The following is a 13678-nucleotide window of genomic DNA, read 5'->3' as shown; positions in this document are numbered from 1 at the left end:
TTGCAAGTAAATGCTTTGAAGTTTGGGTTAATGTTGCCTTTTTTTTTATAGGTGGAATCAAGGGGAAAAATCCCCGGATCTAAAAACTATTAGTCGCGAGGAAAAGCAGCATAACCACAAAAATTCTTAACTGTCCATCTAAAAAAATAACTAAAATTAAGAAATTACATCAGCTTTGACAATATTCACAACAAAATGAGAAACAACCTAAAAAATTCTTAACTGCCCATCTAAAAGGATAGCCAAAACTAGCAAAAGCATCAACAACTTGGTTCCCTTCTCAACTAGCAAAATCATATAATAAGAACTTTTCGTATGTTCTCATTCTGATAAGGCCTAAATTAAATATCTAGTTATTTTATTTAAGTTTCCCCCCACTTTTCAATGAGATGCAGGAGATAAATATTTATTGTTATATAACTAAAAATTAATATTCTCATTCTTGTATTCTTTATATGTACATTTCACTAATTGTTCTCACGATAAAGTAAAAAATTTCTCTCAACCAACCTCAAACAACCATTCTTTTATCTATCTTTATTTATACACTGTACTTAATTTTCTTAACTAATCATCCCTTCTAATTTATCTTTTTTTATCTATATAAAAAACAAATATTTATTCTATGCAATGTACATGCTAAAAATATTAGTATAAATAAAAACAAAAGACTATCAACATAGTATGACATAATTGATAAATAATCTTATTCCTTAAATATGTGAGATTTGATTCCCAAGTTCATGTGTATAAAAAAATATCTATTAGGAGAGACTATACCTTTAATAGATCTTAATACTTGAAAATATTAGTCCTTAACTTTTGATGGGAGATAAATACCTAGAGTTAAAACAAAATGGGTTTTAATATAATTAAAAGCACAGATCAATGGTATAACACGTGTAATTAGTAAAAGCTTGTTTCAAGTTTTTTTTACAAATTATTTGCGGTTTTCTATTAAAATATATAAAAATAAAAATAATTTTATTACATTTTAAATTGATTTTTTAATATAAAATTTGACATAAATGAACAAAAGTAACGAATATTCATAACTAAATGATTTTATTATTATTTTTGAATGAATCTTTATTAAGAACTAAAGGCATTTGGGAAAAAACAAATATAGGCAAAGTCGGCTAATAAGGCATTCGAAATAAAAGCTGGAACCACATAAAAATATGAAGATAAACTTGCATTATCAGACCTGCCTTAGCTAAAGCATCAATAATAAATATATATTTTCATCTCTAAAAAGTCTGCATTATCAGACCACGTAGGACACCAAACAGTCTGACCCTTCTGCTGGTGGACATTATGTTGCATCTTAAAGTGAAGTTTAATTTACTGTTACTAGAAAAATAATAAATATATATTTTCATCTCTAAAAAGTGACAACCTGTGAATCAGTCTTTGTGAAACAACTTATAACAAATTAATTCCTATATTTGTAAAATTCCTTACAAATTTCGTTTCTACATTTGGTTAATTTCATGTTGGAAAGACTAATTTTCCATAAACTTAAGAGAGTTTGAGACTAAATTGTATATACATAAGCTTTCAGAGACCAAACCGACTCATGTTGCCATTTTTTTAATAAGAAATTGTATAATTAATTAGTATTTACTCTAAAAAAATATGAAAAACTATCGTATTTTAAAATTATCACGGTTTTTCAATTGCTTCAATAGTTATCAATTGAGTATATATGGTGGAAGCAAATTTCAGAATGCGAGAAATGTATGTTTTATATGATTTTTGTCAAAACAAAAAATAAGGCCAAAGCAACTTAAATTTTACAATTACTTCATTATTAACTTGCCAAAAACTTGTCTACACAACTTGGTAAACTAACTGTAACTCATGCATTTCTGGAAAGTTGTCTAGTATGTTCCAATAAGTATGTGGAGGAGATCCAGTTCTTGGTCACGAGATGGAGCTCCAACCACCGAATGAAAAGAGAATATGAGGCGAGAACCCATTAAATACTCTACCAAAAAGCTTCTTCTCACTTACCCAACCAATCATCAAATAGGCTAGCTAGACTTATCACATGAATATCATAAATATGATCATGTAATTGTCTAATAAGAAGGAGAATATATAAGAATGCATGTCCATGACCACCATTTGTGTCCAAAAAATAATTAGCCATTAAGATGAAGCATTTGAGAGACATGACTTTGACATTCACAGTCACATGGATCTTCTGGCTGTGCCAAATAAGGGGCAGATGCTTGTCTCAGGTGGTGCAGCCACGGGTTCCACCGGGGCAACAGGTTCCATGCTTCTACATATTCGGTGACTCATTGGTTGACAATGGAAACAACAATGGGATCCTAACCCTTGCCAGGGCAAACTACAGGCCTTATGGCATTGACTTCCCAGGGGGTGCCACTGGACGCTTCACCAATGGTCGCACTTATGTTGATGCCTTAGGTACACTTCTATACCAATTGTTTATCTATGATATCTTCATTGCATGCTTAAGCTAGTGATAAATAATATGAGTACTTGGCCAGCATTTAATTATCATGTAGAATATATAGCACTTGAGTTATTACTAATTAGAATTATGTTGATATTCAATTTACATAATAGTGTTAGCTCTCTTGATGTTACACTCACTGGGACCAGTCTAGTGGTGGGGACAAGATTTTAAATAGCAGTCGCGGTTTTGTCACATTTCTTGATATTACAGGAAATTGCAGATAAATGCAATCAATGTGGCCACAGCGGTCACGTTGTGATCGTAAACACTAAAGAAACATTGACTTTTTGGCTAAGATCATAGTCGTGGACCATTGTTTAAAACCTTGAATGTGGTTTTTTGGTAGTTTGCATGAAGTTATAGGTTTAAACCTCATTTCACTGTTGTACAAAAAGAAAAGAAAAAATCTCTTTGATGTTACATAGCTTAAATTTTTATTAATAGTACAAAGAAAATGTTCCATACTTCTCTCCTATGCTTACCCCCACCATATGGATTTATTTTGTAACAAACAACTATAGAATAGCATAACATGCCAAGTTTTTCTTATAACGTGTTTGGTTCTAAGTTATATTTCATTTGACGTGCATTGCAGCAAAAGCTAAAAATAGTATTATGGTAACTTCTGTATTATTTGCGCCATTTTACATAGTTTTATTTTTGCTGAAAGACATACGTACCACTTAACAATAAAAACCTATATGTACGTAGCTATTATTACTTAAGACTACAACAATTGACAACTGCAGCTCAGCTTCTGGGCTTTCCAACATATATTGCTCCATACTCAAGAGCAAGGGGTTTGGAACTATTAAGAGGAGCTAACTATGCATCTGGAGCAGCAGGCATTAGAGAAGAAACAGGAAGTAACCTTGTATGCAAATTCATATTCATGAGTATTTTGAGAAATTAAGCACATATTAAATGTACATATCGTTCTGTGAGGCACAATAATTCCTGAGCCACACCTCCTCTGATTTTCTTATGTAATTGTTTGCAGGGGGCTCATACATCATTGAATGAGCAAGTGGCTAACTTTGGCAACACAGTGCAGCAGTTGAGAAGGTTCTTCAGAGGAGACAATGAATCACTTAATAGCTACCTAAACAAATGTCTATTCTTTTCAGGGATGGGAAGCAATGATTACCTTAATAACTACTTCATGTCAGATTTTTATTCAACTAGCTCAGATTATACTGTTAAAGCTTTTGCATCTGTCCTTCTTCAAGATTACTCTCGCAAGCTATCTGTATGTTATCGACATCTAAATTTAAATGACTCTACATATAGTTTGCATTAGCATTCAGGGTCAGGTTAACAAATAACAATCATTTCATTCCTATGAACACAATGTAGTATCAAGGTAATGGAGTGGCCACTTGCTTGAGCAATGTAATTTGAGAACCTAATATGTACTTCAAAACCAACCATTTTGACAAAATATGATGATGACCTTTTGAAGGCCTAGATATACAAATCAGTTAAATTAAGATGTGTGTAATAACTGATTCCATGATCACTTGCATTAACATTTAGTGCTATGTAGTTTCACTTATTATTCCTCAGTCTAGATGGTCTATTTTGGCTATTTGCTTAGTATTTTTAATCTTATATGTTAAGAAGGATTCAATTTGTCTTGCATGTCCTTATGATAGATTATTACTGATGTGCTGTTCACTTAAAATTGTCCAGCAACTATATTCGCTAGGAGCGCGAAAAGTGATGGTTACAGCAGTTGGCCAAATTGGCTGCATTCCATATCAACTAGCCCGTTTTCATGGTAACAGCAGCAGATGCAATGAAAAAATCAACAATGCCATCTCGTTATTTAACTCAGGCCTTAAGACAATGGTTCAGAACTTCAATGGAGGGCAGCTTCCGGGAGCGAAGTTTGTGTATCTGGATTTTTATCAAAGCAGTCAAGATTTATCTTCAAATGGAACATCATATGGTAATTCTCTTTGGCTTAGACATGCCTTCTAAATTCTAATCATGTTAAAGCACATGCTCTCAAAAGCTGATTTTGCACTATATATATATATATATATATATTTATATATATATATTATTTCACACAGGGTTTGATGTGATAGACAAAGGGTGCTGTGGAGTTGGCAGGAACAATGGGCAAATTACTTGCCTTCCTCAGCAACAACCATGTGAAAATCGTCAGAAGTACTTGTTCTGGGATGCTTTCCACCCCACTGAACTGGCCAATATTTTACTAGCAAAGGCAACATACAGTTCACAATCATACACTTATCCCATTAATATTCAACAATTGGCAATGCTGTAAAAGTTTGGTTTATGTTTGATATTGTCTGTTTGTGTGGTGGATTGATTATAGTATTTGTGATATTATGTTGTAAGAATGTGTTCTTGGTGCTTAAACCATATGATTTCCTTTGTACACGAGTGATGCCATTGCGTAGGAATAATATAATATAATAAGGATGCTTCAGTCTAACCATATATGAATTACTTCAGGCAGCCTTCGATTTTATTTTATTTTGCTCCCTTTCTTCCTTCTCCATTCTCCAGTATTTAATTTGTGCCACTCATAATTCAAATTCATGACAGCCATTCTGACTATTAATAGATTCCCTGTACTAAATTTGTTACTCCGCACACTTCTAATTACTAAATGTGAACTGATCATTCAAGTTGACACCACAAGATTCCCACTTATTAGCGGGCTCAATTTATAGCTCAGCAAGTTGCCTTATGTTTATAGGATAAACAAAATTGGGGTTCCCATTAAAAGCCATTCTTCCCATGAGAATGTTCACTGCTTCAGTTGGGTGGAATGCATCCCAGAACACGTACTGACGCCTATTAGGGCATGGTGTTTGAAATGGAAGACATGTAATTTGGCCTCTGTTTCTTCCAATGCCACAGCACCCTCTATTTACCACAGTGAACCCTACACATAATGAAACTAAACCATTAGTCTCATTATCAAATACATGTTGAAAATGTGCATTGCAAAGTGCTAAACCATAAGTTTAAAATAATGTAACACTCAGTTTTATGTGTTATATATTGAGCTGGATATGCAATAGTATCTTTTGATTCATACCATAAGATCTAGCATTGAGAAGGATGTCCTGGAACATGCGGGAAGAATCGGCGAATATAAATCTGGCACCAGGTAGATTATTATTGAAATTTCCCAACATGGTCTTCACATTTTCATTGAAGGGTTTCACTAGCAGGTTCACTTCTTTGGAGCAGGTTCCGGTCATGCTTTGAGCCAGTATGCTTGGAATGCATCCCATTTGCCCCAGTCCAGCAATCACAAATTTCCTTGCTCCAAGATTGTAAAGCCTCTATAACACATCATGAACCATTAATTTTTCCTTTTTTGACTCCTACACTATCCCATTAGTTTGAAGGGAGTAAACTCATTAGTTTGAAGGGAGTAAACACTGGGAGTAACCACATAAAAAAATTTGACACCACACTTTAATCCAAAAACTTAAGGTTCAGATTTATGGATATTCTCCTTACTTATATGGTACTCAATTTTTTCACTTGTACCTGATGTGGAATTTTACCTCATACTTGTACTCTAATAACGTTAAAGAAAGTAAGGGATTGTGTGCAATCTGAAGAAACTAAAAAATCTTACCGTGAGCTGCTGGCTATATGTTTGAACCAAAAGATCAGCATACTGTTGTCCATTGTACTGATTTCTAGTGGGGTAATTAGGCATAAGGTAGTTGTTTAGGTAGTCATTGCTGCCCATTCCAACAAAGAATATGCACCGCGCAAGCGCAGTGCCCATATAGTCTGCTCCAAGATTCCCAGTAATTTGATTTAATGTGTTCTCAAAGTTACTAAGTTGCTGATCAAATGGTATGCGTCCAACCTGCCCAAAATAGAACCAATTATGATACAATCTACATATTGTATTTCAGTCAATGAGTTGGAAATAGAAGCCAACAAAAAAATTGAGGTTTTGTTGTGTATCTTTAAAATACAAAAATAGTAACTGAACGTTTCCTAATAAACAAAATAATAAAATGATCATACAAAAACAATAAGTAAAAGTTGTTTAAAGTAATGTACAAGTCAAAATCTAAAATGATAAATGGATGTTACACACAAAGTTTCTGCCAGTGGCATCAAGGATTCCAGCAGCAGCTGAAGCATAGTTTACTCCATGAAGCACTTGATTCCCTGAGGCTTCTGTGTATGCAGGAATCAAGGGAAGTCCAAGCAGTTCAGCTGCATTAATATAAACACATCATTTTCAATTCAGGGAAATGATACATAATTCAAAGCATGAGATTTTAACTAATTAACGATTATTAGGGATAAAATAAAAAGCACCAAAGTAACAATGTTACTGAAAACATGCCTACAAAGAAAGTTTGAGCTTAACCTGAATGATCTTTATGACATTATTTTTAGAAAGCATTTGACCCTTACATATTTTATTTAGCAACTACTAAGATGCAACTTAATGCATGATTTTTTGTGGTGGGTAATTTAATAGGACCAGCATTAACTTTATGTTTTTGGTCTCTACTCACTACAGTCTAATGAGAAACACTTGTGTAGGTTTTGTCTACACAAATTAGGTGGGAGAATATACTCCCCAAGTTAGGTTGAATAAATTAATCAACAATAAATAAGTTATCATGTGACAAAAACCAAGATTTATATTATTATTAAGCATGAGGTTACAATGAGTTTACTGATTGGTTTAATATACCCAACCTGGGTACGCAGAGTGTGTTTACACAAGTAGTTTTCTGGTTCAAGGGCTGTGTAGTGTAGCTAAAAATGCAGGAAAAGCCCATATCCTCTTTAATGCACCATTTACTGCAAGAAAATGCAGTGACAGAAATTTATCTACCCTTTTTGCCGCATACACCAATCACATATACAAAGCAGCATTTGCCATTGAAGCAGAAAAGAGAAATTTACAGTAAGCAATTGCTTCAGAAAATCGCCTGTGGCTAAGAGTTAGGCCGTTAGGTGTAACAGTTGATCACCTCATTAATGGTATTGGTAGCCTTGGCAGGCTTCCTATGTAAGAGATACACGGCAAATGTGATAAAAAAAAAAAAAAAAGAAGAAAAAAGGCAGCATGCCCTCAAAAGACACTTTTGACCCAAAAAGCTAAATGTTAAGAAAATGAACAATTCGACTACTTTACTTTATATTTCTAAATCTGTGAGGACAATTAATCATAAAGTGAGAAATCTGATTTTTTGTGACTAACTAGTCAAATTACATAAACTAGAAGAATGTTATACGATATATTTTTCCTTCTAGCAAGGTATATCATATGTGTCAAGTAGTCAATGTTGCTACCAAAAAGTATACCCTTATGACTCAAATCTCAATCAAGCTATGCTTGAAATAGCAGTCTATGCTAAGAGAAAGGGTGTAATAATTTCTGAATACTGAGTAGTCTTATTATTAAAATATGACACTGAAATACATATTTTATTTGCACATCCATCTGGACTCGCACACAAACCCCATAATCTAGATATATAGGCTTTAATTTTTTAATGTGATTGATTAGCACCAGAAAAAAGAAAAAAGAATTGATAAAGGAGAGAGAGATACCTATTTCATCAACCATAGTGTAGCCGTTAGAGAAGCGACCAGTAGGGCCTCCATTGAAGTCAATGCCATAAGGGTAATAGTTGGCCTTAGCAAAGGAAGGAAGGTTGTTGTTGTTGCCATTGTCAATGAGAGAGTCACCAAATATGAACATGGCAGGCACCATTTCTCTTTGGCCTCTCACTATACCACCACTCATCAGCAACATGAAAAGCACCAAGATTGGAGATAATCCAAACTTTGCCATCAAAGTGTGATCAGAACCTGATGAGAGCCACATGGAGCAAAGAACCTGTGGTTTTATCTATTTTTGTATATGTATGTATGTATGCATGCAACAAAAATAGAGTGGAGTATGGTTTTGAAAGGAGAGTGAAGAGGGTTTAATAGAAGATGGTAGTATATGACGGTGGTTGAAATGCAATCAATACATTCACCTGTTCTCTACCTTGCAGTAATTATACAAACTGAAGTATCCAAGTATCCAACACTTGTGCAGGCAAGTATTTATTTACTACTTCCCTTTTCCATTTTCAAGAATTTTTCCACACATTTTCATGCACCCTCTCATTATTTTTTCGTGACCGTGCCTGTGGGGACTTGAGGATAATGTATGGTAAGTACTTCACGTAGCAATAGCTTGCCATGTCTACTGCAATCTGCATGTTGCAGAAGAGAAAGTCAAACGAGTTATTACTGCATTTAACGGGACCCTTTAATCACTTCAAATATTAAATTTGTCAGTAGTTTCTATAATTATTTTAAAATTATTCTTAAGTTATTGATACTCATTTTCTTAATCTCTTTTTACTGTAGTAATCAATATAAAAACACTTTAACTAGAAAAATTGAATGGGAGATTTCCAACATGTAAGAAATTAGTATTTGTTACACTTATTAATACTTGCACCGCTTGAAATCTATAAAACTTGTGAGTCTTTAAATTCAGACTAGGTATGAAACTGGTAAAGCTAGTGGTCGATTTAAGAGAGCGATTCAACACTGTTAAACCAAATCACACAAATTTACGTCAAATATATATTTTTTTCTTTTTTAAAAAAAGCCAAAAGACTAAAGGAAAGAAGAAATCTACGAAATATGGACAAGTCCCACATAATGGCCCTTATTAATGTTATAAATAGAGAAAATACTGAGATTCAGTAAATAGACACAAAAATAGAGAAGATACTGAGATTTTGTGACCTTTTTGTTAGCTTGGTTTAATATTTCTTTCCCAGTTCACGTCCTCTACTAGTCCTTCCTCCTCTCCTTTGTGGTTGATTCAGATGGTGTCTCCTTTTCTCCACATGTGCACCTTTCTTTTCTATAAAATTTAGCTTTGATTGTAAAGCTCTATAGGCTGATATGAACATTTGTCCATCCTTTTCTCATGTGCTAGCTTCAAGAGAGTGTATGAATTCATACAAAGTATATGTAAAAAGAATCATGGATTCTAGCTTCTATGACGATAAAATAATCAAACCTTTTAGGCGGCAAACTTCTAAAAAATTTCTCAACAATGCAATCTTCTTTTCTTAACTATTATCTCCATAACTTTTAATTTGATTGACTATCTCAACCACTCTAGTAGATAAATTGCGTATCTTTTCAGTTTTCTTCATAGACAATTGTTCGAAATCCTTCCAAAGGTTCTACAGTTTGATAGAAATGATTTTCTTACTTGCTTTGTATTCATTTTGGAGAATATCTTATGTTTCTTTCTCCTTTTTAACACGAAGAATTCCTGGATAAATGTTTGATCATACCTTGTAGAATGTAGCGAAGAGTATTGCATCTTTAATTTCTTCAGTTGATTTCCTTGCAAAGCCTTTTTTATCCTTTTCCGAAAGATCCTGGGAAACAAATAAGACCTTCATTTTATCACTCCAATAATCGTAATCTTCACAATTAAAGATGAGAATTTAGCTTGGGAAATATTGAAGAAGAAAAAAGTTAAAAAGGTATTAAGATTTGAACGTGAGGCAACAAGATTCTAAACAAAACTGGATCTGTACTAAACCAACTCTAGATACTATTGTTAGAAATTCTAAAAAGGTAAAAGAAGATATAGATGATCTTAAGAACAAGAAGATGAGTGGAAAAATCTTTTTTTTTTTTTTTTTATCATACTTTGCATTTCATGCGTCATTTTTTATAGGATTCTTAAATAGAAAATTTTAAAAATTGCTACTTAAATAATTTACATAGTGCCTTAATTATTTAAAGAAGTAATATCTAATAAGTGTAATTGTAACATCTCATTTTTCGTAAAATAAATTAAAAATGATTTTATTTAAAAATAAATAGAATTTTAAGAAAATAATGAATTTTTTGTAATTAAATAAATAAGAAAAAATAGTTTTATTAATTAAAATAATAATTTTAAGGTAAATAAAATAAATATATGTTCTTAGAAAATAAAAATAATGTTTTATTTATTCATTTGATAAGGAATAAAATAGAGTTATTTTTTATAAAATAAAAAAATATAGTAAATAATAGACTAAGAGTATCCCAATTACAAATAGAAACATATATTAGGTTAGTTTTTATATTTACGATATGTCTCTACGTTATTTCTTCCTCTCAACTTTGTTTTTTCTTTTTTCTCTCCCAAAACTCTCTATTTTCTCGCTTTCACCCAAACATGTCCCAGTAAAACTATGATCCTTGACTCTTAACCGTTGGATCATCGTGAAATTCAAACACTAGGTTCAGAACTCATTTTCATATATCCCGATCGTTGGGATTTGTGAAATAATGTTTATGGAGAAAAAAATGTCCCTCGTACTTAGACAGTGAAATTGAGACTTTAATCTCTTTTCCTTTCTTCTAACATTTGGAAATCCTAGTAGAACAACTAAAGAAAAAGCTTGAGGAATCTTAGGGAATGACTAAAGACGCCGCTATCACTGTTAGACTATACACGTGAGCCCGCTTAGAGGTAATAGATGAATTTATCGCAATTGATGTTAGAATGAACATGTGTAGGGATCTTTAGAGGATCAAATTGGAGTTTATTTTTGGATGTTTATTGTATTGTAATTGTTCCTTTGCAATTATAATTATGAGATTGTTGTGTTTGATGGGCCAATTGATGCCCTGATGCGAATTGGTTGATAAAATTGAGTGTTCTTAGTGTTTTTTTGTGTTTTTTAACCTATGATTTTGATTCCATTGATTTTAATATGATTATGTGAAATTGTTTGAGGGGTTTTACTTCCCATGTTGTGAGAAACATTTTTGTATAATTCGTTTGTGTTTTGAACAAGATTTACTAGATTAGCATGATAAATTGTTATATTGAGATCATGAAATTGTGATTGAGATTGCATGTAAATGATAAATTGAATATGTGATGAGTTGTGAGATACATGTGTATTGATATATTGTATGTATTGAGTTGTGAGCTATGAATTGTGCAATCACATAACTGTAAGATCCTTTAAGGGGCAACAAGTTAATGCGCGATGAGTACTGTAATGAGATCCACTATAGAAATTCGACGAGTTGAATCACTTTGAGGCGCAACGAGTTAAAATGATTTTCAAAACAATTGAGTAGTTATGTGTATTGCATAATTCATAGATAAAATCTGTGTTTGTGCCATGTATATATTAATATTGTGTGATGTATATATGAAATTCATAAGGTGTGATAACATGTTGTTTTGATATTATAACATTGTGATTGAGATTGAGTGTATGCGATAAATTGAGTATGTGTTAATTATAAGATACATGTGTATTAAGATGTTGTGAACTATGAACCGTACAATCACAGACTGTAAGACCCTTTAAGGACAATGAGTTAATGCACGACGAGTATTATGATGAAATTCATTGTAGGAACCCAACGAGTTTAATCACTTTGAGGCACGATGAGTTAAAATTATTTTGAGAACAATTGAGGAGTCTTATGTTTTATACAATTCATAGATAGAGTATGTCTGTTAAAATATTTTCTAGGTTGAACCTGAATTAGGAGGAAGAGGCTCTGGCGGACTCTTCGGAGTCTAGGTCTTGGGAGTAAATACACCCGGCTTAAGTGTTTCTTTAAGCCCGTGTTGATCCCACGTGATTGGAACATTCTTGTAAAATAGTGTGACCTTGATTGGTCTTCCTATGATTTTACCTAGTGAGAGTGACTTGACTTACCAATGTGTGGTATGTCTTATCATGTACTCCTAGGCGCTCGACGAGATTTTTCACTGACATGGTACCACATTGCATATAGGATTGAGTCTTAGTATATTTGTTGCATAACGCTTGAGTATTGATCGATATTGATTGGTTGAGTGATATTGTGTTTTGGTCCTTGAGTACGTGAATGACGTGAAAATGTGTGAGACGTGTAGTGTTGAAACGTGATGTTACACGATAAGTGGTGGAATGACGTGAGTTGTGTTTAAGTAAGTTGTATTTCATTTAATGATATATATATCTATCCCGTTTCTCTCTATTAGTTAGGAATGTGATAACTCACTCCCTTTGTGTTTGGATTCTATGATGATCTCAAACTTTGTGTTCGTGGGAGCAGATAATTAGATTGATGACTATGGAGAACTTCATCCTAGAGGATACTGAAACACAATACTCTGATAGGATGTGATATTAGGGCGTGAGTTTTTGTATTAATTGCACGAAGTTTTGAACATGTAGTTTTTATCATTTTGTTTTACATCCTGAGTCTTTAGTTCATTCTTTGGAGTTTTGGACGGCCTTGTTTGAGCCGGAGATATTTTCATATCCTTAATTGATAAGTTTTTAATTTGGTGATTAACACGAATGTGAACATTTTACTCATGTGAATTTACTTACACTTTTATTGAATAAAATTAATTTAATTAGATTCCTCATTTTATATGTTTTTTTCATTTATATGGCTATTGAAATAGAGAGTGTAAAAGTAATGTCTTACTTTGAAGAACTAATACTATATCATAAACTTTGAAATTCACTTGAGATAGTCCAAAGAGGTTTCTGTCAAAAATTTTGAAGCTGAAAAAATATAACCAATTCAAGGTGCCATATGTATCCCCTTCTGTGAAATGTAATATAAATTCATTAAATTGACTCTCCTAATTACTTTGTGGCTAATATTGGTTTCGTTATTCTGACCACTACAAATCGTTTGCTTGGCTATGGTTCATTTCTTGGCTAACAAATAGTATTGATGGCCAAGATACATATCTTTTATCCTTAAATAAAAAGCATGTCGATAAAGCTTTTTGACAAAATGATTAAAAAATAATTAAATCCAACTCAGTAGTAGAATTTAATTTTCTTCGTAACAACCCTGGAGTTCGATTTATTATAGAAAAATACTTACATGTACTCGCGCCAAAGGTAACTAAAACCCAAAAAATTAGCGTATTAGTGTAAAGGTATGTTGTGTTGACAAGAGTTGAAACAATTAATATTTTCTTGGGTCAACAGTAGTCACAAATCACAAAGGGACTTAATCTCTGATCTAATGGGTTAAGAGATACCCATGATCTTTGACCTAAATAATATTTAGTGTAATTAAAAAATACTCAATCTCCTAATAAATTGGTGAAAAAAACGGAGAATAATAAAATAATCAAAAGAAGAAACTTCGTTG

At 32.7% G+C, this 13678-nt stretch overlaps 2 protein-coding genes across 2 annotated transcripts; one reads left to right on the top strand and one right to left on the bottom strand.

The window, feature by feature from the left end:
- Positions 1–2132: 2132 nt before the first annotated feature.
- LOC100796902 (GDSL esterase/lipase At1g33811) lies at positions 2133–5064 on the top strand. The gene is made up of 5 exons (XM_003522553.5): positions 2133–2439; positions 3241–3365; positions 3492–3740; positions 4184–4442; positions 4570–5064. The coding sequence occupies exons 1-5, from the start codon at positions 2160–2162 to the stop codon at positions 4785–4787; spliced, it is 1131 nt and encodes a 376-aa protein (XP_003522601.2). The 5' UTR covers positions 2133–2159; the 3' UTR covers positions 4788–5064.
- A 91-nt stretch (positions 5065–5155) lies between these two features.
- LOC100779380 (putative GDSL esterase/lipase) lies at positions 5156–8431 on the bottom strand. The gene is made up of 5 exons (NM_001255416.2): positions 8078–8431; positions 6600–6721; positions 6123–6362; positions 5571–5820; positions 5156–5414 (listed from the first exon to the last, which is right to left on the bottom strand). Exons 1-5 carry the CDS (start codon positions 8352–8354, stop codon positions 5194–5196), a joined length of 1110 nt encoding a protein of 369 aa, NP_001242345.2. The 5' UTR covers positions 8355–8431; the 3' UTR covers positions 5156–5193.
- Between the last annotated feature and the right edge of the window lie 5247 nt (positions 8432–13678).

This window comes from Glycine max, chromosome 4, assembly GCF_000004515.6.
Source record: "Glycine max cultivar Williams 82 chromosome 4, Glycine_max_v4.0, whole genome shotgun sequence".
Classification (NCBI taxonomy): Eukaryota; Viridiplantae; Streptophyta; class Magnoliopsida; order Fabales; family Fabaceae; genus Glycine; species Glycine max.
The sequence above is the reverse complement of the archived record's forward strand: the minus strand, read 5'-3'. Positions and strand labels throughout refer to the sequence as shown.